Source organism: Numenius arquata, chromosome 1, assembly GCF_964106895.1.
Source record: "Numenius arquata chromosome 1, bNumArq3.hap1.1, whole genome shotgun sequence".
NCBI lineage: Eukaryota > Metazoa > Chordata > Aves > Charadriiformes > Scolopacidae > Numenius > Numenius arquata.
Window position 1 is genome coordinate 38864236 of NC_133576.1, and position 25288 is coordinate 38889523.

At 42.9% G+C, this 25288-nt stretch overlaps 1 protein-coding gene across 1 annotated transcript in view; it reads right to left on the reverse strand.

Annotated features, from left to right (window-relative positions):
* Nucleotides 1-25288, reverse strand: part of TIAM1 (TIAM Rac1 associated GEF 1) — an 86035-nt gene that overhangs the window by 36334 nt on the left and 24413 nt on the right. The window contains exons 4-11 of the mRNA XM_074145631.1: nucleotides 25091-25263; nucleotides 20765-20989; nucleotides 19118-19303; nucleotides 16530-16676; nucleotides 14390-14464; nucleotides 13197-13367; nucleotides 7210-7314; nucleotides 4749-4830 (exon numbers count right to left, since the gene is read on the reverse strand). Of these exons, the coding sequence (XP_074001732.1) occupies nucleotides 4749-4830; nucleotides 7210-7314; nucleotides 13197-13367; nucleotides 14390-14464; nucleotides 16530-16676; nucleotides 19118-19303; nucleotides 20765-20989; nucleotides 25091-25263 (1164 nt within the window). The remainder of the gene's footprint in view (nucleotides 1-4748; nucleotides 4831-7209; nucleotides 7315-13196; nucleotides 13368-14389; nucleotides 14465-16529; nucleotides 16677-19117; nucleotides 19304-20764; nucleotides 20990-25090; nucleotides 25264-25288) is intronic.

A 25288-nucleotide genomic window follows, 5' to 3' on the forward strand; every position in this document is an offset into this window, starting at 1 on the left:
AAGGCATAACAGCTCCTGCTAAAGCAGAATGCCAGCTTTTACTTTTTGAAATTCCTAGACTGGACAAGTTTGTAAAAATACCACTTTCCCTTTTCCCCTTTCGTTTTTCAGCTGCTTCTAGCATGACCTGTTACTTGCCAAGCCCCAGCTCAGCACACGTTTCATAGCTACATTACAGACCTGAAGAACAGCCTTATAGTGGAAGTACTGACACAGCCTTAATCTAAACAGTGCAAATGGTACCACTATGTTTGGTTTTGGTGATTTTCTTGCCATTTGTGTTTGACACTGTGTAAGATAACAATGTGTAAAGGAAATACAATGTGGTTAGTTAAATACGGTTTGTTTATTTACTGTTGAGAGTTATCTAAAGCAGAACATTTGCCTTTCTGAAACTTCATTACTCCCTAAATGGGTGTAGGCAACCATTTGCTCTCTCTTTTTCAATCTAGAAAAACATTTGCAAGCCTCTGGGGGGAGACGCTTGTTTGACATGGAATCAGCCACCAGCCAAGAGGAAGCAGATGTGCTGGGAGCCTGTTCTGACTTTAGGACTCCCTTCAACTTAGTGCTTATGGATGAAAAGTTATTTTTTCATCCATCATTTAAAAAAAAGAAAGGAGGGGGAAGAATGTGGCAGCCTAGAAGTGAGGAGCATATGGCCCTTCATGACTTACTGAGCTACTTGGAATCTGTATGCAAGCTTCTCAGCCTAAATAAGATGAAATTTGTGAAGCTCACTCAACACACCAACTTTGGCAAAGAGAAAAACTCTTGTCTAAACAAAAGAGCAGCTGTAAAAAAGTAGTAGCTATTGGCTGTCATCACTGCAAACCCAACCTGGAAAACCCTTAATCAGAAGCACAGTGGAACATGCCCAAGACTGCAGTTTAAGTTGGCACAAATTATCAGTTACTAATACCATCACCCTTTTTCAACTGAAATGCTGTTTTGCAGCCAACTACCATAGAGTTAAAACAAGGCTGAGTTGCATCTCAAGTTCTCCCTGTGGCTAGCTGTGAAGACATTAGCATGCCTAAGCAGTCCCAAACTCCCATTCTCCTCCATGTGAAGACCTCTGCCTCCTCCATCCTGCCAGGGCTAAGGTGAGGTGTAGTTGCTTTTTAATTCAGCTTTCATTAAAAAAAAAAAAAAAAAATCCAGAGGGGAGCAGGTGTAAGGCACAATTACGTGTGTTGTCATCACCTTTAAGATATGAGAGATGGGCAATTGGCAACAGTTGAAATGGTCATCTCACAAATATATGTAACCCCTCTGCAGACAGGGTTTGTGACCATATCCCAAGTATGGATAAACTGCTTTATTTCCACAGCTGTGATGTGGCTGAATCCAGTAAACAATTTGAAGCAGCATTCCTGTCCCACTGCAGTTCCGGTGTCAGTGCTTTCACTGCCATGCAGTAAAGCAGAGCAGGGAACTCATCCAGATGGGAAATAATTCAGTCGTGTGTGTGTAGACATACATGTATACACGTACTTGCATATATGCATAAACATGTATGTGTAGTTTGTATATACACATGTATATATTTGAATGTACATCCAGTTTCCACCTGGCTGAATTCTGCAGGTGCTCCACACAAGCACGTGTACTAGCATTGCATGAGAGGAAGGGCAGGAGTGGGTGGAAGCGACAGCGATTGCATAAGCTGGCATCACTGCCAAAAAGATTATTATCAAGCTGTGCATGGACTCTGAAATACAGGTGTGAAGAGATGGGTGGTGACCCAGACAGAGCCTTTTCTTCACTGCAAAGTTTTGATGACAGGAGAACAAAAGTCTGCATCTGTGAACGCACATGGCCTCAGCGAACCACCACAATACCTGAACAAATCCGCCTCCAGAAAATTACCTCGCCCCCCTGAGATAGACAGTTGCTAACAAAAATGTCAGTATGTTCCTGGTACATGCAGGAGCTGGAAGCAATGGGTCCTTACTGCTGGTGTGCCCTGACTCCTGCCCACGCAACCTTTGCGAGTCTGGTACCAGGGAAAGAGGCAAGAACGTATGCGCCCAGGCATCAGCAACAGCATCACGTTGACAGATCTAACAGTGGCAAGGTCCGACACACTGGCCAGACACTCCAGGAGCGCCTCTTGCCACAGGTACGCTGGTGGGAGTAGAAACACTAGGAAATGTTCCCAGGAGAGCTTTCCCTGAAATGCTCTGCTCCGACCTCTTTACGTCGCTTGAATTCATGGTGTGCTCAGGCAAGATGGCAAGGCTGCTCCAAAGGCCTGCTAATGCCTGAAGGGGCAGCCCTGCCCCCTCCCTAGCACCAGGATCTCTTTGCAGGCCCAAAACAGCTTGCAAAGGCGGAAGACAGCTATTCATTTCTTTTATTACATCATACCTTTCTGCCAGGCTAGTGAGCCGAACTGGCCTAATTGCACCCTCAATGAAAGCGTTTCACCTCCCTATCTTTGATACCACATCTGTTAAATGGAGATAACAGCACTAAGTCTACATCGTTGGGATTAATTAATAGCTGCTTGTGGAGTATCTTGAAAATTCAAGGTGATTTACAGGTATTATTATTGCTATAGCTGAAATACCATCAACAGCAACAGGTAATGTCACTAATGATTTTCATAATCTCGTCCATTTTCAAAATGAAGACTTTTCCAGTTCTTCTGGAGGAATCAAGGCACAGGGAATTTGGACATATGTTTTTAAAATGGGCAAGAAATATGAGGCTTGAACAGAGCTGCACAGATAAAAAAAAAAAAAAAAACCAAACACCATGTAATCATCACGATAAAAAGCCTCTTAGGGTTCTAGGCATTCAGTTTCAGTACTGGCTCCTGACCCTGTTTCCCAGCACTTGTTGAAGTGCCTGTGCGGGGCTGAGCCTCCGGTGCTGCCCAGCTGACTGAGAACCAATCTCAGAGGCAGCCCTGCTCACACAAAGGCTTACGCAGGTGCTTAGATGCTTGGAGACTGTGCAGTCATGTTATTGATTTAGGGTTTTTTTCCAAACAAAACCAGTAGCAAGAACCCTGAAGCAACCCTGTTGAAAAGATACTACGCCAAAATTTTAAAGCTCTGATCTTTGTGTTGCCGTAGCGCATGAATGCACTGTAGGTTTCTCTCTGGATTGTAAAAGTATGTATTGGCAATGCTAACTTTGTGAAGAGACTAAAAGAACTAAAAACTCAAATGTACCTAACATACAGGATGGGAAAGGATCTCAGGAGGAACCCTAGCCTTCCCCAGCACCAAGGCAGCACACTTCACCTCTGCTCCCCACCCCCCACACGTTTGTCACTGTACACTGTACACACTGTGTACACACTGTACACATAATACTGTTTCATGCAGAAATTCTGCTGCCATTTAGAGTCAAAGCAAGTTTTGCCATTTTCTTTCAGTGAGAGCAAAGTCAGCTTTTTTGGGGTGCATTTAGCATTCACTCTCTGCAGGGTTGGAGCCCCTCAACAGACACATCTCATGTCCCGGAGAGCTGATCTCATTTCACAGGACACGACAGCACATTTTACGGTCTTTCCCATCTATCATTTTAAACAAGAGAAGAAAAAGAAATAAACAGGAAATACCATAATACCCCTAACTCTTGCAGTGCTTTCAGGCACAGCATAATTATCGAACCTAGGGCCATCGCTGTGCTGGTTAGTATTTCTCTCTTAGGCCTTCAATATTCAAACTGCAGTCAGTACCACTGCTTTGTAGCAGAGCTCAATATTCAAATGGACTGCAGCTGTATATTAAGCAGTTTTGGGATTCAGAATTATTCTAGTCATTAAAACAGAATATTTAGATAAACAGTAAAAAGATGCAGATTGGTTTCCTGCAGGGTAGGTTGCACAAATAACTTTAAAATACACTACAGAACTGTAATTGCCAGACCAAAGAGCAAACTCACCAGGCTGGAGGTCTGTAACTTGAAATACTTGAAAGCTAAGAAATACGACCACCCCTAGGTAAAGATTAGGGGTTTTGCTGAAATTACATAGGGAGGACTTCCTCTGTTTTATGTTTTATACACAGATCTGTGTCAGATTCTGGCTCTGCCCATGGGGCATCCTCGAGGGCTGGACGTGCACTGGGGCCAGGCTTTTGCAGCCTCAGAAACATCGGGGCAAGACAGGGACCCCCCCTTATGTGTCCACGGCAGGCGGGGAGAGGGACCAAACAGCCTCTCTTGGACAGCTGCCCGGCCGCAGACCTCGAGATGCCTCCCACTCACAGCGATGCTCCTGGCTGCATCCCTGCCATCACACTTGGTGGAAGGGGTGAGGAAAGGGAGAAGCTGCTAGCAGTGGCAAGCCACAGTGGCAGCCCACTCCCAAGCCCCACTGCAGGGTCCCCGTGAACACCAGGATGCTGGCATTCATGTAAGATGTGACAACTGGCAAAGGATGCTGTTTTCCGCTGGTGCTCAGCTGCACAACCTCTGTAGGTGGTGTTATGAGAAACTACAAGAACAAGAAAACATTTGTCCTTTCTGCCACTGTAGCTCTTATCAAAGAGCTGCACATCCTGCAGCTCAAGCACTGGGAAACACAGTGTTCAGTGCACTACAAATAAAACCGTACTGCTTCAGGGCAGGGGAGCAAGTTTTCTGTGGATGGCACAAGAATCAGATGTGCTTTTCCTAGTGTGTTCAACAGGCCTTTCAGGTACATCAATGAATAGCCAGCAAGAACCCACACACACTAGAACTGACCTTGGTAGAAAAGTAAAAACAAATCAAGGAGAGAAACTCACCATAAATATCAGAGGATGCATCAGACTTCTCTATTTGAATGTGCTGTGTAACTTTCTGACAGATTTCTATTTCTTTGTACAGCTGAATAGAAAAAAAAACACAAAAATATGTTACTGTGGGAGGACACATCAATTGTAATCTTTATGAACACATTTTTTTTTTTTTTTAATTACAGGCAGAAGAAATGGACTGTGGTCATTATTTATTGAACAGTTTTTCTCCACATGGGTGAGATGTATTAGTAGTGTCACTATGCTTTACTGTTAGAACACAGTTAAAGAGGAGGAAGCAGTGTTTTACTGCTGCCAACATAAGAGCAAGGGTACATCTATTTCACTCAGTCAATACCATTTTGAGTGCGCAAGAAACAGAGTTTCTCTTCCTGTTTTTGTATTTTCTGAATAGTCACCATTTAATGTTTTTATATTATTTTGATTAAGACATTGCAGGAATTCAAAGATTCGATAGTACTAAAAGGACAAAGAGGGTGCATTTCTTAATTGTTAGAAGACTATCAGATTTGATATGCAGCTCTTTCTTACCATGAAATTTCACCTTTAACACATTTGTTTATTTGTACTGAGAAAAGCCCCCCAAGTCTTTGAAATGGTCATTAACATCCTTCCTGGGAGACCAGCACAAATTCACACCTAGGTAATAACCCAGAAGCCTACACAGGCAGGTGCAATTCACTCTGCCTTTCAGGAGCCAAGCAACACCTCAGCAAGGCCACACCTCACCACTGCTCACACATTTTGTGCTTTTAAATCACTTATGTTCTCCTGTCTTGTGTGGCTCGCTATTGTACTGGGGTCCTGCCCGGAGCTGCGAACAAAGGGCCTGTGACCCCACCAGAGGCAGGGAAATCCTGCTTTTCCAGACAAAGTCACCTGGATCAAATATTTAGAAGTTTTTAGCTGACATCTTTGGGAGTCAGCCCTGACACTCCTTTTAAGCCTTGACACTGTGGAACCTGCTGGCTCAGCCAAGGTTTGCAGCTGTTTTTTCCACAGAACAGGCTAGCACTTAAGTAGCAAACTATCCTTTTGTCTTTGGAAAAAAATCATACCCACATGTGAATGAGAGCCCACAGGTAATCATTGTTTACATGCTGGTAAGAGTGTGTAAAAAAGCAATTCACAATAATTAACATTTTGTAACTACGTGGCATCAGTGTTTGGACTGAAGTATTTAAACCATTTCTTTAAAAAAAGAAGAGTAACTCATTAGTAAAGGTTTTCTTTCATAAAACACAATTTTATCTCCTGCTTATATCAGCACTTACACATCTGTTTAATTGCAAATAACAGATATTACAAAACAGTTTTATACCCATTTAAATGACTGTATATAGTAAAATAAAATATAAAACTAAATAAGGATGCCATGCTAGCAATATTTTTAAAAATGCAGTTTTCAAATATAGGAACATATTATTCAGAGCCTGAAAAAGAGTCAAATGACATTTACAAAAATATCAGCTGGGTTTCAGCAAGGGTTTTAAAAAGAGGAGGAGAAATTAAAAAAGAAGTGAAAAGTCACCAAAGTCCTCCCAGGCCATGAAAGCTAAAATCTGTCTCCTCTGAGTTTCAGTTTTTCCGAACTATAATTCACTTCCCAGTCTTAGTATTCAACTACTACTTTCTCACTCTTTTTTTTGACAGTGTTAATGGCAAATCACAGAACTTCTTTACTAAATGAACAAAAGCATCCATAACTGGCAAAGTTTTACTGCGAAGTTTTACTTTTTATAAATAAAACAGCCACCAATGAAAAGGACTTTAAAAAGCTTTGCAGTGTGCATGTGTAAAATCATAGAGTTAAAGCATGACACTAATTCTGTTTGGTCTTTTTTTTTAATCTCTCATTTCAAAATTCCTTTGAAGTATGCTTTTGAGATGAATAATATCAACACAACCAACTGAAGCAATTAGGAAAGTACATTCTCACATATAACTCCAGAGCTTTTTAACATCAATGTTTACTTTCCCATTTAGGAAAAAAAAAACCAAACAAACGAACCAAAAAAACCCAACTACTTGTGCATTTCCTCCTCTTTAAAAATCAGGCAAAATGATCTGAACAAGAAATACTCAGGCCTCAACACTATGTCTTTAAAACTATCAAGGACAATATGAACAACAGCAAAAGACAACCTTGAGCGAAGTTAAGCTTAAATGTATGTCACAGTGACTTTCACACGTTACCTGTGGCTGTTCCTCTTCCCTCTCTTCCACACAGACACATGCATGTACAAACACCATAAGCTAAACACCAACTCTCTCCTCAAGATGAAATGTTTGGAGAGATTACTTTACTGTAGGCCAATTTGATATGGTCTGCAAAGCACTATAATTGCAAGTTAAAAAGCATAACTCTGCATATTACATATGTCAGATAAACACTAATTAATAGTGTCCTACCAAGTGCCATTTAATTTTGCTCACTAGGTAGCATTACCAGTTCATAGATATCCTCTTCTGGCTTTGGTACATAAAATTGAATCTGGTTTTCAATCAGGAATTTAAGTCGCAGGTAGTGAGCAGAGTAATCCAGCTGGTGTGTCTGCAAGAAATGGAGAAGAGGCTTTAGAAGGGAAAAGCAATGGTTCACATCATCTATACTTAGAGAACGGCCTGACACTCATAGGAATAAAAATGACTCAGCACCATCTTCCACAGGAGGCCCATGATCTCCTAACTTGAACAAAAAACCTGAACCTCCTCCTCTTCCACAAGAATAAGTGTTCATTTAACCACTGCCCGGGATGTCAAAGGCAGTGCTAGTGCTCTAAGCAGTCTCTTTGGTTGTGCTTATCTGGCAGTTCTGCTCCATCCCATGCTATTGCAGAAATAAGCAAACACTATTACAGCACTTGTATACAAAGGGCATTAAAAATCGCAAGAAGGAAAATAAATGTTCTGCTAACAGAGAGAAGTGTAACAGGAAAGTATTTTTCTGTTTGTTTTGGGTTTTTTAGCATCTTCATCATTAGTGAGTTAGCTTCATGTGGTAAATTTCAAGCAAGGTTAATATTTAAAAAAAAAAATATCTGTATGTCCTCTAAATTTAAAACAGCTCAGGATACACTGGCTTTATAAGGCTAAAAGAAGCCAAGAGTTGCATACTGGATTACATCCCAGTGGAAACAGGTCACACCATTTTAATGAATTAGTTATAATTAGCTGAGGATATGGCATTTGGTCTGGGAGATGTTAATGACCTTTTCTCAGCATGATTAATAAGCTTGATTTAAGCAGAGGTTAATGCAGTGTGTAATCAAAACACATTAGAATAATGATAAACACAAAGGATGTCATTCAGAAGTTACTTTCAAAGTTCATAAACTATTGACTAAAGCTAATGAAAAACCCCAAAGTGATTCACAAATACAGGGCGTAAATTCTCCTCATTGTCACTTTTGAAATCCCACTATTATATGCTTTTATACATTGGCCTTTTCATTTTATATGAGCAAATTACCAAAGTTTCCTAGATTGTACTAAAAACAATGGCTCATCTGAAAATTCATGCAAGAACATCATTATTGCCTGTTTATTATGTTTTTTAAAGCCTCGCTTATCCAGTACAAGCCAAGATGATGATACATCGGGACTCAGCTGACTGATCACACAGCACAGATGATGAGTAATGTACACCGAGTGACCTGTGGAAAAGATCACACACTGACCTAGCAAACCCTTCAGCAAGTACTCAGAGAACAGGGAACGTTTTTGAAAGTCTAGATTAGCCCATGAATAAAAAAGAGCTATCAATAAGAAGAAAAAAAAGGCAGATCTATTGCTGCAGTCTACGTAACGCTACGTTCAAATATGTCCAATTCAAAGACCAAATTATTCGTATATGAAATTGAGTATCTGAAATGGGATAACCTCCATAATCCGGACAAATACTTAGTTAATTAAATAAGGAATGTGATATCTATCAAAGGCCAACATAAAAAGAGCTGAATGTAGGAGATGCTCACCCTCTCCCCCCTTTTTCTTTTTTGAAAAGCATTTTGCATGCTTCGCTCATTGTTTACTGATTGTTTTCACCAGTTTTTTCTCTTACATGCACACACATACAAACACCCCAGAAATTACAGGGAAGCAGAATTGGTTTTAATTGTTCAGAAATGATGCATAGTAGTCCTAGATTAGTTTCTGGTCAGATTAGTTTACTATGCCTAGACACAAACTAAAGAGCACCTTGCGCACTAATTAAACACAAACATACAAAGGAGACATAAAACCACAGACTTCACAACCCACAGCCAGAGGGAGAATCACAGAATCACAGAATGGTCAGGGTTAGAAGGGACCTTCGGATATCAACTAGTCCAACCCCCCTGCCAAAGCAGGTTTGCCTAGAGCGGGCTGGGTTCACCTAATCCATGAAAGTCCGGAAAACGCTTGAGCCATTTACAGCAAAGCCAAAAGTCCATGTGGAAAAAAACATACTAGCAGAAAAGAGAGCCAAGCAACCTGGCAGCCTCCTCTTGCCACCATGGTCTATCCTCCCGTGGTCTCCTGTGCCGAAGCTCTCATATGTGTCCTGCATTTCATGAAGCATCAGGCACGGATGCTGTGCAAACGCCAGTTACCCAGACCTGTGCTGACAAGCTACCTGTCATCGACTAAAGCCCAGGGTTGGGAGAGAGCCTCTGTTTGCAGCCAGGTACGTGAATACATTCTCCCCTTGCAGAGGAGACTTAAAGGGACGCTTTCCAGCCTGCCCCAGGCCAGCAGAAATCACAACCTGTGGCAGAGGGACATGAGTTGACCCAGTCCAGAGCCTCCAGCTGTTGGGCGCAGGCCAGGAGCTGCCTGAGCTGCACTGGTAGGGCAGGTAGCCCATGCTCAGCTGCCCCAGCTCCCTGTGGGGTCGGGGACACCCCGACACCCCTCAGCAACACAGCCGCCAGTTCAGAGCCACCTTGGGCAGGGGTAGGGTGCACTCAGGTGTGATCGCTACCTGCTCAGCAGCCTGTGCCCCGATAGCATCTTAAAAGAGCATCCTTCCCCACAGGTGACGGCTTGATCTGCCATCCCAGCGGTCAATGACAGGGCTTCTGCCTGCTTTGATATGGGGCACCCCATCAGGCATGGAGATGACCACTGAGACATCTGTTTTCACACCAGTCTTTGCAGGGAGATTTGCTTAGGAGAAAATTGTCTGTGCTGGCCATTTTAGAGAGTAGGAGGGAGCCAAACACAAGATGATCAATGCTGCACTGAAGCCCCGAACTATGCCAGAGCACAGCATCATCTAAAGAGGTCGCTGTATAAAATTCACGTATATTTTGAGCCATTCATTTCTTCCAAGAAACGCCATCAGCAGGGTGGATGCCATTCATCCACTACATTGTAATCCCCTCCAAGTCAGGCAATGAGTGTCATCACCATTAAAGCTGCAATGGAGCAGCACACCATTTAGTTAATTAACATTTGTATAGATGCAGCAAGGCTTTGTCTACCTCGAAATTTTACATGAAACTGCTTCAAATAGGGGCGTGATTTTCTACTGAAGTGAAAGGAGAAGGCTCTCTTAAAGTGGACATAGCCACTCTGCCCTAAAAGCCATACCATTAACATTTTTTCTTTTTTTCTTTTTTTTTTTTTTTGTTGCTGGTCTAGCTGCATCCATATGCGGGAAGGTGGGAGCAGAAACAGCACAGCTTTAATGGTATTAATATCCTTTTGAGACCACCCAAAATACCTTTTAGCAGTCCAAATAAGCTTCTCGGTTTATTTATTTCTCTCCTAATAACTCTGGCTATGTCTGGACTAAATTAAGCAGCTAACCCAATTTAAAGCACAACCCGACAGCTTAACTGACGTGCTCTTGAAGAAGAATTTACAGCCTGGAGTGTGATCCGATTCAGCGGGCTCCACGTGGCATAGCGGGTCGGCACACAACCCAAACTATTCACCCATTTTGGCTCCCTTCTAGTTAAAGAGAAGGAGAGGCATATTCTTTCAGCTTGGTAGGGGAGACCTTCATTAGCACTGAAATGACCGCACCATGGAAACATGCTAGCCATCCCACCGTATTACTTGGGCCTCGCACTTGTGTGGCCCAAGCTTTTTCAGTAGGAAAACACCAGCACAAAACCAAAGCAAGCCCACAGAGCATGAGGCTTAAGTAACTTCTCAGAGACTTTGAGCACACACCCAGAGATCTAGGGGAAATCTGCTTCTTGCCCCTCACGCAGGTCTATTTGAAAAATGCAACTTGTGAGAAAACAGAACCTTTTTTGCTTCTTGCTTTTTATCCAGTTCAGTCAAAAGACTAAATGCCAGGTAGTCTTCTGTGCTTGATTTTTGGTGTTATTCTCTCCATACTGCCTAAGTCCATATACAGTGTGTGTGTTTCTGCTCAATTTTAAAACATACCATTATGCAAACGTTAGTAATACATACACACACGTTCACACTGATCAGTATTATCCATAGGAAACAATTTAATGCATATACACTGACTTTTCCTGACTTCCAAGTGATGTTATTAGTTAAATCTTAGGAGAAATCTTCGAGAAACCATTTTAAAATATGCTTTAAACTCTCCTCCCACCAATCTTGAATCATAAAAGTGTCACAAAGCAGTCTCCAAAACCTAACTCGCTATATAATAACAAGCAGCAATGTTAGTATAAGAACACATTTTCTACAATGCCTTGAGTGCACTTAATGTTCTCCAACAGAATAATCAGACTCAGTTTAATAGCACAGATAGATTTAACCACGTCTACAAACATGAAGAGGTTTATATGAAATGTAGATCTCGAAATGTTTACTATACCAGAACTTGACTGGTTCTCAGATGGCAGATGGCAAACTGATGTGAAATGATGTGGATCAGATATTAAAGGGGAAAAAATGAGCTGAATGCAAGAGACAGAAGAAAGAGATTGATTATTAAATGCTACAGAAAAAGAAGGCATCCATCAGTGTTTTCCAGACTGAAAACTCTTACAGAAAGGAAAGAAACAGATAATAGCTCTTCAAAAAACAAACACCCACCTCCCCTTCTCCTTATACACCACCACCCACAACAATCAAACACGCAGTAAGAGACCAGATTCTCAGCAGATACCTACCGGAACCGGTGGAGCTACACCAATTTACCCCAGCTAAGGATTTGGCCCACTGAGTTAATCACCTTTACCCAAAGAAAAATATAAATCCTAAAAATAAATCATTACTAATAATGTGTCATCCAGCTTCCCTATTATGTCTCTCTCCAAAAATGTCATCTTTTCCTGAACACAATGAAGAGCTTTCACAAGCTGCAGCACTCTTTAATAGTGCACCTGGCAGAGAGATGAGCACACTGTATAATTATTGCAAACAAATGCCTTTTTCTCACCTTCCCTCTCTTTGGGAGCACATGCAACATGTTCTAAAAGTCCCCAAACTTAAGCTCTTAATAGAAATAAATGTTTTCTTTCTTTTGGTGGTGGTGTTGTACAAAAGAGGACTCACTTTTCAGAACGGCACGTGACACGAGTTGGGTCTAGCTTGCAGTCAGCTGGTTAGCAGAAAACACACATTATGTTGCTGCCAGAACTGAAAGCTTGTATTTAATTTGTCAAAGCTTTCAACTTCTCTGCTGAGATGTAACTCTTTTTAATGGCCAAATGTCTCCTATACTTTGTCTTGAAAAGAAATCCAGGTGGCTTTTCTCCCACTCCCCCCCCAATGCAGATAAAAGCTTTCCTCTCTCTTCCCTCCTGCCACCTACACAAGGCGAGTCTGACTCTGCAATGTAGACAGCAAACACAGGCACCTTCTCCTACTCCTGGTGCTGCTGTTTTCTCCGTGCCTTCCTCCCCCGCGCCAGCCGGAGAGGAGGAAGCGGCAGGGGGAAGGAAGGAGGAATGGCACCTGGAAACAGGACGACCTGGCACCTGGGAAAGGGTGAGATCACCCCGCCTGCCTGGCGGAGGAGGGAAGGGGCCGTGGGAGGGCTTGGAAGAGGTGGGGGAAGCAGGGTGGTCGGGCGAGGACAGGACAGTGAAAGGAAGCGGGCTGGGGCCCAGGATGTTGGGGAGCAGATGGGGAGGGAAGAAGGGCTGGTCTTCAGCTTGGTCTTCACTGGAGGGGGAGTGTGTGGGTGGGTACATGAGAGGTGGCAGCAGAGGCAGGGTGTGAAGGCACTTCAGAAGTTCATGCATAGGCACGAGAGTGAAAAAGGCAAAAACTAGTCTGCCTTCCCCTCCCTACACCCATGCAAAGTCTAGCTCCAGCTGTAGGAATTTTTCTTGTGTAGTGCTTGCATGAAAATTTCAGTATAATTCACGTTTCTCTTCTAACATACAACTGATCGCCCAACCCAGTGCAGTCTGAGCACTGGCATATGAGAAACTCACTATGAGGTTCAACTGAAAGGACTCAGGATTGCAGACACTTCACCTCGCTCCAGGGCACACTCACAGCCTTTACCTTGCAAATCATTTCCAGCACGTCTCGTGTGGTGTCCCCGGGACGGATGACTGTCAGAGCAGGCTGGTTGTTCGGCAGGCAGAACCAAGACGGCGTAAAATACTCGTGAACCCAAATATCACAGTCGGGATTGTGCTGATGAACGCTGCTCAGTGCCACTTCTTTTTCCCTCTAAATAGACAAAATCCATTATGACTCTACCAGCCAAATGCAATCTCCCTCTTCAACAATAACAAGTGTGAGGAACATTATATGCTGTATCAGAAAGCCCTCTTATAGAGAAGATCTTTTATTCGTAAGCCTAGATTGAAGGCTTGTCTGGACAGGAAACTCTGCAGTTTTACCTGAGCAGTATAAAGTGTGCTTTCCCATGCCACCCACACAGTTACTCTGGTGCAATGCACTTTTCCTGGGATTTCAACCTATGGCTATTGGGAATGCTAGGAACGCAACAAAAAATAATAGTGATAAAAAGAGATTCAAAATTAAAACTCAAATGCACTGTGTTTCTGAGTAAACCAACCCAAGGCCAACAAAACTGTTGTAGGTGCCATAGTTCCTATACCTAGAAATGGCAATGTAGCAAACCTTAGCATTTATTTTGAATTTACTGTCTTTTATACATCCGAGTTGCACTCCAAGCTATAAATCCCCAGGAAGTGATGGAGCTGCAGAATGCCTATTTGCTGCAAGTGGGCTCATGCAGCTAAACCCATATGCACTACATGAAGAATGTGCCTCTTAGCACTGTCTTAATGCTGTTTTATAGCTGACTTTCTCTGGGAAAAGAGAAAGCAGTTTTAACTGTTGCTGCAAACGCAGAAGCTCACAGAAGCACATGGGAACAAAACACAGAAAGCCCTGCACTTCATAATTGTGCCAACTCTAAAGTATGAAAACCCCGTACGGCCATCACATCTTCCAGAACCAGCGGTGTCCAGGTCCTCCTGTGGGCAGTGGTGTGCAGTGCTAACACCCCTCCGGGTCTGACACCTCCAGCTGCTCTTAGGATGCCACACACAGCGAGCCCTTTTGACCGTGGGCAAGCAGCTCAAACCCAAGCCCTACAATGCACAGAGGGTCCTCTCCTCTTCTGGTGGCTCCACGTCCCCTCTCATGTCCCAGAGTCAACGCTGTATTTAGGCTGCCTGCAAATGTGGGGGAAGGGAGCAGCTGGAGAGCTGGTGTTTTACCTTGCCATCTGGGACTGTATCATCAAAGATTCCTTCGAGAGATTTCTTTACTGAATCAACTCCTTCACCAAACACCTAAGGAATAACAGAGTGACTCTGCTTTAAAACATGAACATGCCTCCGCGCCGTCTGCAGCACACACTAAGGGGAGAACAGTGTATTTAACATCTAGCATGGAAATCAAACTGAAAAATAAAAACATTAATCTCAGAACACAGAAAAGGAAAACTATCAGCTTGTTAAAAGGGAAGGGAGGGCAAATGACAAGCTGATGATGGGGCACCATGCTGAAATATTAGAGACCAGTTCTGCTTATTGGTCTGTCACTGACTTTCTTGGAGGAGTTGGACAAATTTTATTTCCTTTTGTGCTCAGCTTCCCAACCTGTAAAGTGGAGGAAATGAATGCTTCTCCCCCTCTGCTAAGGCTGAGAAATCAGAAGAAGGGCTCCGCTTCTGGCTGGTTTTGTAATAAAACAGCTTTCAAAAAGTACTTAGCAAACATTCAAGTACCGCAAGTCAGCATAACCCTTCTCTAATGAAATAAGAGCTGGTAACCCAGCACGAGCCAGAGCCAAAATCAACAGGACTCCGTGCAGGAGGAACAACAGAATGGGAATATTTACAGGATCCACCCCAAATCAGCACAAGACTGCATCAGATAGGCAAACAGGGTTGTTACTGCAGCAGAAGCTTATAATTAAAACTGAAAAGTTAACTTTTATAGCTCCACATCAGCACAGCTTTATGATCAAGTTGCTGGGTTTGGCTGTTAACTATTCCGTAACTAAAAAGAAGCAGGGACCGGGCAGGATGGGAGAAGGTCACCGCCCTTTAGGGATTTATAGTATAACGCTTCAAGTTGGCAATACTTTGCATGATACTAAACTCAAGCAGGGGAAATGTGTTCAGGCATTATATTTAGTTATTTTGCTACTTGCTGAAAAGTTTACTTTTTCTTTCACTCTTTCCAGTATGACTTTTCTTTACCCTGGAACAAAATCCTTTTTCATGCCTGTGAGTGAGGGGGGTAGGGGTGGGGGCAGGGAGAGGAAGTGTGAAGAATGCATTTATCCCCACTGAAAGGAAAAAAAAGGTGAGTTTGAAGACACAGCATGGGCAGGATCCTAGCTCAGGACAAGCAATTGCCCTTTATTTGGGGAAAATAAGTACAAAGCAACAGGGACGCTGCAGCACCAGCGCAATGAATTGGGAACACACTCATGGAGACATCTGCTGTTTCCCAGCAAAACCCTGAGCTTTTGCTCAGCTACTATTAAATATTAGGTGAACTTTTAATGTCTCACTAAAAACAAGCTAAACAATTTTGCAGCACTCATCCTCTGCTAAACAAAACAAACACCCACTGCTGCTTTAACAGAAGGAAGAAGAAATCACAGGGCACAAAACAACACGTGTCCCAAGCCTTTCTCCCCTCAAAAAGTGAAAGAAGAGAAAGAAAAGCAAAGCCTACATTTCCTGCAATTAGATGAGGTATGGCTTTCAAAAATTGAAAGCTATAATTAGGGATGTTTGGAAAGAATAACAAGGAAGCACCTTTCTACCACACTGAAACACGTTTTCTAAAGAAAGATCTGGGCAGTGACTGGGTGCAAACATTTCAACTTTTGCTTTTTTAAAAAACTGAAGCAAAACAGGGACTGTCCCTTCTAAATGCAAATCTTTTTCTTACTTTACAAAGCTTTCCTCAAACTCAGCTACATTTCAAGTATTCTACATACTCATTTTCTACAAACTCATTTTACTTTAAAGAAACAAACAAGTCTGCCTTTTTTAATTCCTTCCAAATCTGTATCTGTTCTACACTGCTGCTTTGTTACTCCTCAGTTTAGGGAAAGTACCTCCAGCAAAAGCAGAAGCAGCAGAAATGCAACAACAGTAGAAATGCAACTAATATCAAACCTTGTTTGATAGGAGCGGCTGTATACTTATCTATAATTACAGTCACTAATTTTTGAAGAGGATGTGGAATGAGATGACTATAAGCCGTGAAAGATTAAACAGGCAAGGTTGAGGTTGGATGTGTAAGTGCTTGGTGCAAGTGACTCTTTGCATGAGCTGCATTCTGCACGCCAACAAATAAGCCTTGAAAATAATATCACAAACTTCCACACACTTACCTGATTAATGCTTGGCCTGCCTTGCTTTTTCTTCGAGGTAGTATCCAGCCCCCAAAGAGAAGAAAACCTGCTTCTCCGTTTACTGGCAGATCTGGACATGGCCTGTGTCCTTCTCCTCACTCCAGACTCCCCTGTGCGAGCTGCCACCTGTCAATGCCACATGGTTTTAAAATCAAAAGTCGCAGCATCCCACCACACCATGGCTTACATAATCTAACAAACAGTGGAATCTGGTTCAAAAAAAAAAAAGGCAAATACTATGGCAACAAAGCGTACTCACAACAGCGACAATGGTGATACTGCCAGGTTGCTTCCTTCTCACTGCAATGTAACTCACTTCTTCCAATGTCAAACATCAAAAATTAAAATGGACAGTAGCACCCTCCCCATTTTTTGGCATTTAATCAGAGATATTTTGAAGCAGCCAAATAATCACAGAGGAAAACCTCAGCATCAATGAAGGGCTTGGTGGGGTTTTTTTTTCCTAACAAGGTTTCAAAGCGGGACACACAAAACCTGAGATTTCCAAACTTATCTGCTGCTTCCGAAAAGCCCAATACTTTTTCCTCTTTCCTGTGGAAGCATTCTGTGCATCCTGGAACTGACTCATAGCTGTTACAAGGCCAGATAAAAGGCCTGCAAATAGGTCAAGGAATTTAAAACCTGCACTTCCTTAAAGATAGCAACATTTGAAGGAGTGAGCAAAACACAAGAAGAAAAAAGTGAGCTGAAATGACTCTTTTGATTAGAGCAGCGTTAACTGCTTGGGTACTTGAAAAATGTCCTGTGGCAACCCCTTTGGAGGGAAAAGGTAATTGCCTTTAGTGAGACCAAATATCTGGAGAGAGCTTCCCAAATGAGGAAGCTCTGGTAGAAATTAGTGCGACATTAGTCAGAGGTGAAGTGTTTAGGCCAAAGTTTAAGCAGATTTCCCATGTGGAGGTGGCCTCAAGAGAGCGAGCTCCTCTCCTGCAAAAAAGGGAGTGGTAGGAGAGACTGCAGGTATGAATGGGAGTGCAAGGTGAAGCCAGACAGACAGACAGACAGACCCACCCTGCCAACTTGGCCATACACTTCCTGAAACACCTTTGTACTGGATTCCCACAGCTGAAACTAGCAAAATGTGACTGTCGTTTGGCAACCCCAGTGGGAACACCCAAATCTCTGAGTTACGCCCCAAGCTACAGAGCTGTGAAACTGGTTGTTTGGGTGTAGCAGATACAAAAACCCATATAAAGACAGGACGAACAGAAGGCTGGCTTGTGTACCCGGGGAAGTGCCGCTGTATGAGTAATGGTGATTCTCCTTGGGAAATGTGGAGAAATCAAGGAAAAGAAGAACTTAAATGTCTCCATTTCCACAGCCTGGACTTGTGAGACATTTCTTAGCTGTACCTGGGACATTTGTGCAGAGACACCTGGGAGACTCAGCACATCCTCTGACTAACGTACTGAGGAACAACTTCAGGAGAGCTAGGGATGCCACACTACCACCATGCAGCACCCAGCTCGAGTCTGAGACTCACTGCACCGTCTCCACGCTATTGAGGGCAAAGGAGGACACAAGAGTTTGTTTGAAGGAGAAGAAAGCACGTGTCTTTTCCAGCACAACATATTCAAAACATATTTTTTTTCACTTGGCTCTCAAGAGACACCAGCATGAAGAGGCAGACTGTTTTTCAGGCTAATGCTCAGTGCTTTGCTAGATGCAAAAAAATAAGCATAAATGCAAATTACAGCCCGCCACTTAAAAAAAAATATAAATCCACCAGTAATTATCAGAATGATGACGCTAATCTTTTCATATATAAAAGAATAAAAACGCCCCTGACTGAATTACAGCTCTGGATTCAATTGAAGGGTACAGCTGACATCTACAAGACAACAGTGGAGCTCAGCTATTTCTGTGAAGCTCCAAGAGTCCAAGCCGAAACTACAGGAACTTGATTTAAATTCATCAAAACCCCACCACTTTGCAATACATTTCCCTGTATTTTTAAGAGCTGGGTTGTTGCATTATTTACATTTAAACAACCATTTTAAACATTATTTGCTACACCATAAGTAGAAGAGATGAACATTTCCCCTCCCTTGTGAAGCATCAGGTGTTGATCGCTGGAGACCGGATATTAGACTAATTGGCCAGTAGATTCATCCATATGGTAGAGAGCAAACCATGCCCGAGAAGGTCTAAGCCAACACGTGCTGAGGGCCTCGGAAAGACCCCCATTGACTTCACTGGACTTTTGGATCAAGTCCATGTGCACGGACATTAGAGATGAGCCTGCTCTTGTAACAGGAAGATCTATTTGTAGAAAGCATGTTTATAGTGCAGATCTGGAAATTCAAAATCACGTGTTTAGGAGAAACGTGGTTCTTCCACTTCCATAAGGGCATGGCTTGCAAGCGTCTGCTTTTTACTCTATATCCAGGACACACACCCCTTTCAGGAAGCAGAATATTCTGCATGCTAAGGTAAGGGCTCACCTCCAGGCACAGGCTGCTGTTTGTCAACATGATCTCTGCATTGAACACGTGAACCGATTTGCAGGTTGGCAAAGATGACCCCTGGCCTCTGTTCAAACTTACCAGTGCATGAAATGACGAGACTGAAAAGATTCCAAGACGGCCCATTGCAACTTTTGTTGGACGGCTGGCAAAAGCAAGCAGTCTTTTAGGGTTTGGGAGCTCCCCTCCTTGGAGACTAGCCAAGTAACAGCGGTACCGAAATAGGTCCATCTGGAACTGTTCAAGATTTTGTTCCCAAACGAAGATCTGTGTACAGCAAAGATTCAAGAGTGAGACGCACGAGAGGAAAAGGGGAGAGGAGGAAGAACAGAGTGGTAAGTACCTTGAGAAAATTCTACTGTTCCCAGTAATGCACCTCTTTCACCAATGCTGATCTCATTCAAGAAACTTTGATCCCCCTTCTTTCCCACTCTCCCCTACTCTCCCAAACCCAGAAAAGGATACAGATAATAAAAAAGTTTTCATTAGATGGAAAACAACTTTTTTTAATGTTCATAGCAGAAGTCTTCTCCTGAGATAACCGCTCCTTTGATACAATGCTAATTAATAGGATTAAAATTCCATTTTTAATTTTCTTTGTGTTCCAGGATTCTCTTCTGAGCAGTCCCTTAAGAGGCTTCTTTCATGCATCAAGAGCATCTGAGAAACAAGAAGACCAAAGCCCACCAAATTCCACATACAGAGCGCCCCAAATCAGCAGCCACAGCAGCAGAATTGCTGTAAGCATCAACACAGCTCGCCATACTTGAAAAAGTGTAGTACACTGGGGATAATTAATCTTATCAGCGGAAGTGCACTATAATCAGCCTATGTAAGGACTTATTTAAATAATTCAAATTGCTGATAGGAAACAGTTTCAAAGTGTTTGGAAAAACTCAGTTACATAAAGAGAGAGACTGCTCTGCCCTCTCACTGTGATTGACAGCCTTTGAGTGGAGCCCTTTCAACAGACACGAGCATCTCTCCCCTCTCTCCCCACTTCTCACAGGTTTCCAGGGGGTACGAAATCTCTTTAGCTTAGTGCATAGGGCCTGGCCGCTTCCTATGGTTTGTATTACAGGCATGTTTGGCAGCCGTGGTAAGAGCTACAAACTAATGAAGCAGGAGCCATATGTTAGTTTCCTAAAATAAGATGCCGCTGCAGCAGAGGGAGAGACATCTGCGCTAGGCTCTCTGCTTCTTAAATGCAACTACGTTGTCCACTTGAAGTCAAAAGGAGCGGTCCCTAAGGGCAGCCAGGGCTGCAGCCATGAGGTCAAGGCAGACCATCACAACGAGCAGAAACCAGGGATGGCTTCTTCACTCCACCTGCCAGCAGAAGAACCAGCCTCTTGCACTCTTAAGACAAGTGCAACAGCAGCATTTGTTGGTCAATGACCAGATCTTCCCTAAGGCATCCTGCTGCCATGCCCTGGTAGCCTCTTCGCTCCCCTAAAGCCCTCATTCAATCTCCAAGCAGCTAGCCAAATCCCTTGTGTGGAGGTCAGGAGAAGACAGCCCATGCTGTACCTTAGTGCATGTTGTTTGGAGAAACGGTGCAACTAGGGTAGCCAGCACAGCTCTCCTGCTAACACATATCTCACCTGCCCTGGGGAGCTCTGCCCACGCACACACATGGCGCGGTGGGAGCAGACAGAGGTACCGCTAATCTGAAGAAGGCCTTAAATATTTGCTAAGGGCTTATTTCACATAAGCAAGTGAGATTACTTGATCCAGTATGGTCTTCTTCTTCTTGGAGTCCGTTACTGAAGACAGCTGCATTTCACCCATTTTCTTCATCTTTTCATCCATATCAATCTTCTGCTCCAGCTTTTTTATCTCTGTTTTCAGGAGCTTGACGGTGTCCTCTTTGTGATGCTGCCTCGCCACCGCGGTTGCACAAGCTGAATGGATTGCTGTGATCCAGTTCTCCAGTTCGGTCTGGCTAGAGGTCTAAAGAGAGGGAAAGAGAGGGAAAAGAAGTCAGGATCCTCTTTAAAATTGATTGGAGACTAACAGTGCAATTCCAAGGAGTTTCCTTTGCCTTTGATCTTAAGATTCAAAGCCTTAAATCCACTTACGAGAGAAGTAATAAAAACCCCATCATTCTTAAGCAGGCCATTTTTAACTCAGCATTAGGCATTCAGCACTTAGAATTACACCTATATCTGTGCTTTGCAGCTGTACAGTGTTTCCCAGCAAGGTCTCAGGAATTACTTTCCTTGTTCAATGCAATGCTGCGATAATTTGTAGCTCAAGATTTAATGATGTTTTCTAAACTCCTAGTTTTTTAAGGCAGGGAATGTACCGGCCTCTTTGCTTTTCACAGTATGGAAAGCTTTTTTGGCATGCAACGGTTAGTAATAAATTAATGGCATAAAACGTGACCATGATATCTATGAGTAGTTTTACTATGATGCATTGACAAACAAGCTTTCCACTTTTGAAGGTCTCAAAACACTCTGAGGAAAACCCTGTGATCATTAAAGGCAGGATTATTGTAATTTTTACAGCCCTAGTACTGTCCCTTCCCAAGCATGTGTGTGACAGTTCAGGAAAGGGAACACTTCCCCTCCCTTGAAGTGTTCAAGGCCAGGTTGGATGAGGCTTTGAGCAACAAGTATCCCTGCTTATGGCAGAGAGGTTGGAGCTAGATGATCTTTAAGATCTTTATGATCTAGATGATCCCTTCCAACCCAAACCATTCCATGATTCCATGAGATACTAGGCCAGGGCATGGGACACCAGTACATTTTTCTGGAAGAGCACTACTCTGATTAGAGGCTTTTGACACAGAAAGAATATTTCAAAGCATTCCTTTTCCAGACTTCCAAAATAAAAAGTATATCTTCTTAGCTGTCTTACTAAACTTCATTCCTTTTTACAGAAGGTTGCAAAACAAAATTTACAGCCAACTCAGCGTTCCATGGACTTTCTCTGAGTGTCAGCCTTTAGCAGTAATCACACTGGTATTTGGCTCCTGGCTGAAAAAGTAGCAAGGTGCCAAACCACCTTGTTCTAATTAAACTTTCCGATGATACCTGATCTATTAATAGGCAGCACAGTATGACTTCTCCAGTTGCTAGCATAGATGATGAAGGTCATCCTCACTGGCGGTCACAACTAACAGCAAAGGACATGGTTTACTGATGCCAAGGAGAGATTCCTACAGAAGCCCAACTCTGGAAATTTCATATGCACAGGCTGGACTTCAGAGTGATGATCCCAAAACTTCTGTGGTACTGCAGCAGGTGAAACACACATGTCCCAGAATGACATTGCTTTCCTTAGCTCAAGTTAGAATTCCTAAGCAGAAGAAAGGGTCTACACTGGAAAGACTGATCTCTTACACCCAATATTCTTGTCTTCGGTTGGCACTGTACAAAGTATAGTGCTTAAACTGGTCAGGCTTCCCTGCCCAGATAATAATATTAACAAGCTCTCATTCGTAGATAGGGGCTTACAATGCTGTATCACCACTGCTGAAGACATGTTGAGCCCCCCTTGCTGAGGAATTTCTGCTGAAAATAGAGAAATTATTTGCAGAATGAGAGACACTTTGCCTACAGTCAGGTGGTGAAACCTAGCCCCCAGCAGGGAAGAGAGTAGCACTGGACTTATAATGAGATGGTATGTTTTGTTAATTCCTAGCAAAATCGTAACAGCAACAGGTCATATTTTTATCTTATTAAATTTTAAAATATTATCTGTACACCATTACATTTGGTTTTCTTCTCGGTTTCCTGGGGAGAAGGAGGGAAAAAAAGAATCTGGAATGGGTTTTAGGAGCTGAAGACTCTTCTGGTAGATGAGTAGGCAAGGGGAATCACTCCACTTCTCAACGGAAAGGATGACATAAACAAGCTGCAAACATCTGATACAGAAGTATGTGGTGTCACAAGTTGCTTTGAGCTCCTGGAAAATGCATGTGACATCTGCAAGTAATGGATTTGTGTAGGCACGATAAGAACTGACTGAGCAAGGAATCATCGTGTAGGAGGAATGTGATGTCTCTAGGTGCAATGCAGTGGGAAGGCTTGTTACAAGATGTCCAATATCTGTACGCGTTACAAAGCAACCCTGTTTTTCTCCCTAAGTACATAGTCTCCACAGGACAGAAATAGTCTTCTGCAGGTCTGTGGTTTCTTCTCATCAAAACCACTACTACAGCACTGTGTTATGTGTGGATGGATGTGTATGACATGAGCAGTTAAATAACACTGCTGAGCAGCCAGCCATACACGTGCGTCGGCTGCTCTGAGCGCAGCAGAGCAAGCCCTACAGCACAGTCGCTCGCACATTACTTCCACCACTGCGACTGGTCTCCTTCCCTTCACCCCACACCCATCCCTTCTTTCTCTTCTGCCTCACTAGCCATCCATGGGTTCTATGGCAGAAGGGATGCATGAAGGAAAAATTTCTGCAAGGCAATATAAATGATTGGTTGTTATTTGAAAAGGCTCATTTTTGCTTTTTCCCACGAAGTTACATGAAAACCTACCCATGGCATAAAGACACAGGGCTTTTAATGAATAAGGCCCTGTGTTACCAAAAAAGAAATGTACTGAATGTAACCTTTTCAGTATTTAGCATCCATTGGCATTAATTTCATGAGAATGAAGGTTTTTCCTTAGAAAACTGCATGGAAAAGATTCTACAGCTCTTATCAGTAGATCAAGAGGAGGTGAAGCTCCACAACCTTTCAAGCACATGCTGAGACCATAAGCACCATACTTACGTCCTGGACGAAGCTCTCCAGGTGGCATAATACATGTACCCTGCTCAGATAACGCATGAAGCAGAAAGGGGCAGTGGAGTATTACATTATGAGCTGAGGAAAAATCAGACTCAGGTGGCAGAGAAGCTAGTCAGCAAAAAATAATATTTTTTTTCAGTATGCAATCAGATAGTCTCTTCAAAATGTAAGCCAGCACCACGTCCTTTGAATCAGTAAGGCTTTTTTTTTTTTATTTTGAACTAGTTTTAGAATCTACTCCCTTGTTTAGGACAGCTGCAAGGACCTAGGAGACAGTGTAATGTTAAAGATTTCCTCTGGAATACAGAGGAGTGATGATGTGGGGACACATTCTATCACAGAGTCGCTTCTGGTTTAAGAAGGCAAGAAACTCTGAATACATTGTCACTGGAAAGGGAAATAAATACAGGATTCCTCCGGTGAAGAAAAAAAAGAGGAGGAAATGGCACCACCTCAGCAATGGCTGGCATTACAAATAAATGAGTGTCTCACCTTGATTAATGACAACTTGCACTAGGAAAGTGGAATGCCAACCTAAAAATCACTCAGGGAAGCGGAAGTTACAAAAATACAGGAATCTTTTTCAGTGAAACACATCAACTGATGTATGGTCTTTGATAGAAGTACTGGATTTATTTTAAACGTACCCCGTGAAATTCAGACATTTCTGTTTGCTGGTTAAAAAAATCAAACATGCACTTTCAGTCTCCTCTTGGACAACAGCAAGATGTTGACTAAGGTCTGTATGAACTAGGGGCAACTGGATTCTGCAGCGCCATTGGGAGAGCACCTGGAGGTCCAAGTACCCCCTTGCACTTCAAACTCCTCTTGGTCTTGTAAACCCCTTGAGCCTCTCTGCAAGGTCCTATCTTTGATACCTGTCTCTTACAAGACGCAGATAGTGTTACAGCACATTTAATGCACTACTGTATGTCCTATATGGTAACTGGCCAGGTCTTTGTGTTATAAGCACAGTGTCAAACCATGCAAAATTCCCAGTTTTTACAGAGATGTAAGAATATTTCTTAATTCTTACTTTGTTCCAACCATCTATACAGAGAGGGTCCAGTCAGTAAATAAAAGCAGCAGATCTGACAGTGATTCACATGTAGTGGTAGGTCTCCTGAGTGGCATTTACCAAATATATCGTGTCCTTCCTCTAGCACTGCCAGAGGAAAATCCCAAACGTACTGGAGTCAGCAGGATTTTTCCATTGATTTCAACCAGAGCTAAGATCTCCTCCTTGATCAAAGACAGAAAAAGAGAACAACTTTGTAAAACCCTCAAACTGGACCAACCTGAAAGAGGAAAGCGTCCCCAAGGGAGTTGCTGAGACAGAAGACAAAGTCCTTCTTGGGGTGTTCAGGCACCGCTTGCACTATGCTGTTTTCCACCCAGACAGCGTGCTTTGGGATGCTGTTGTGGTCAATGCCAGATCTGCCATCAGTCTCATAAAAAAACAACGTGCATCCTAAAAGAGAACATTGTATATTAGC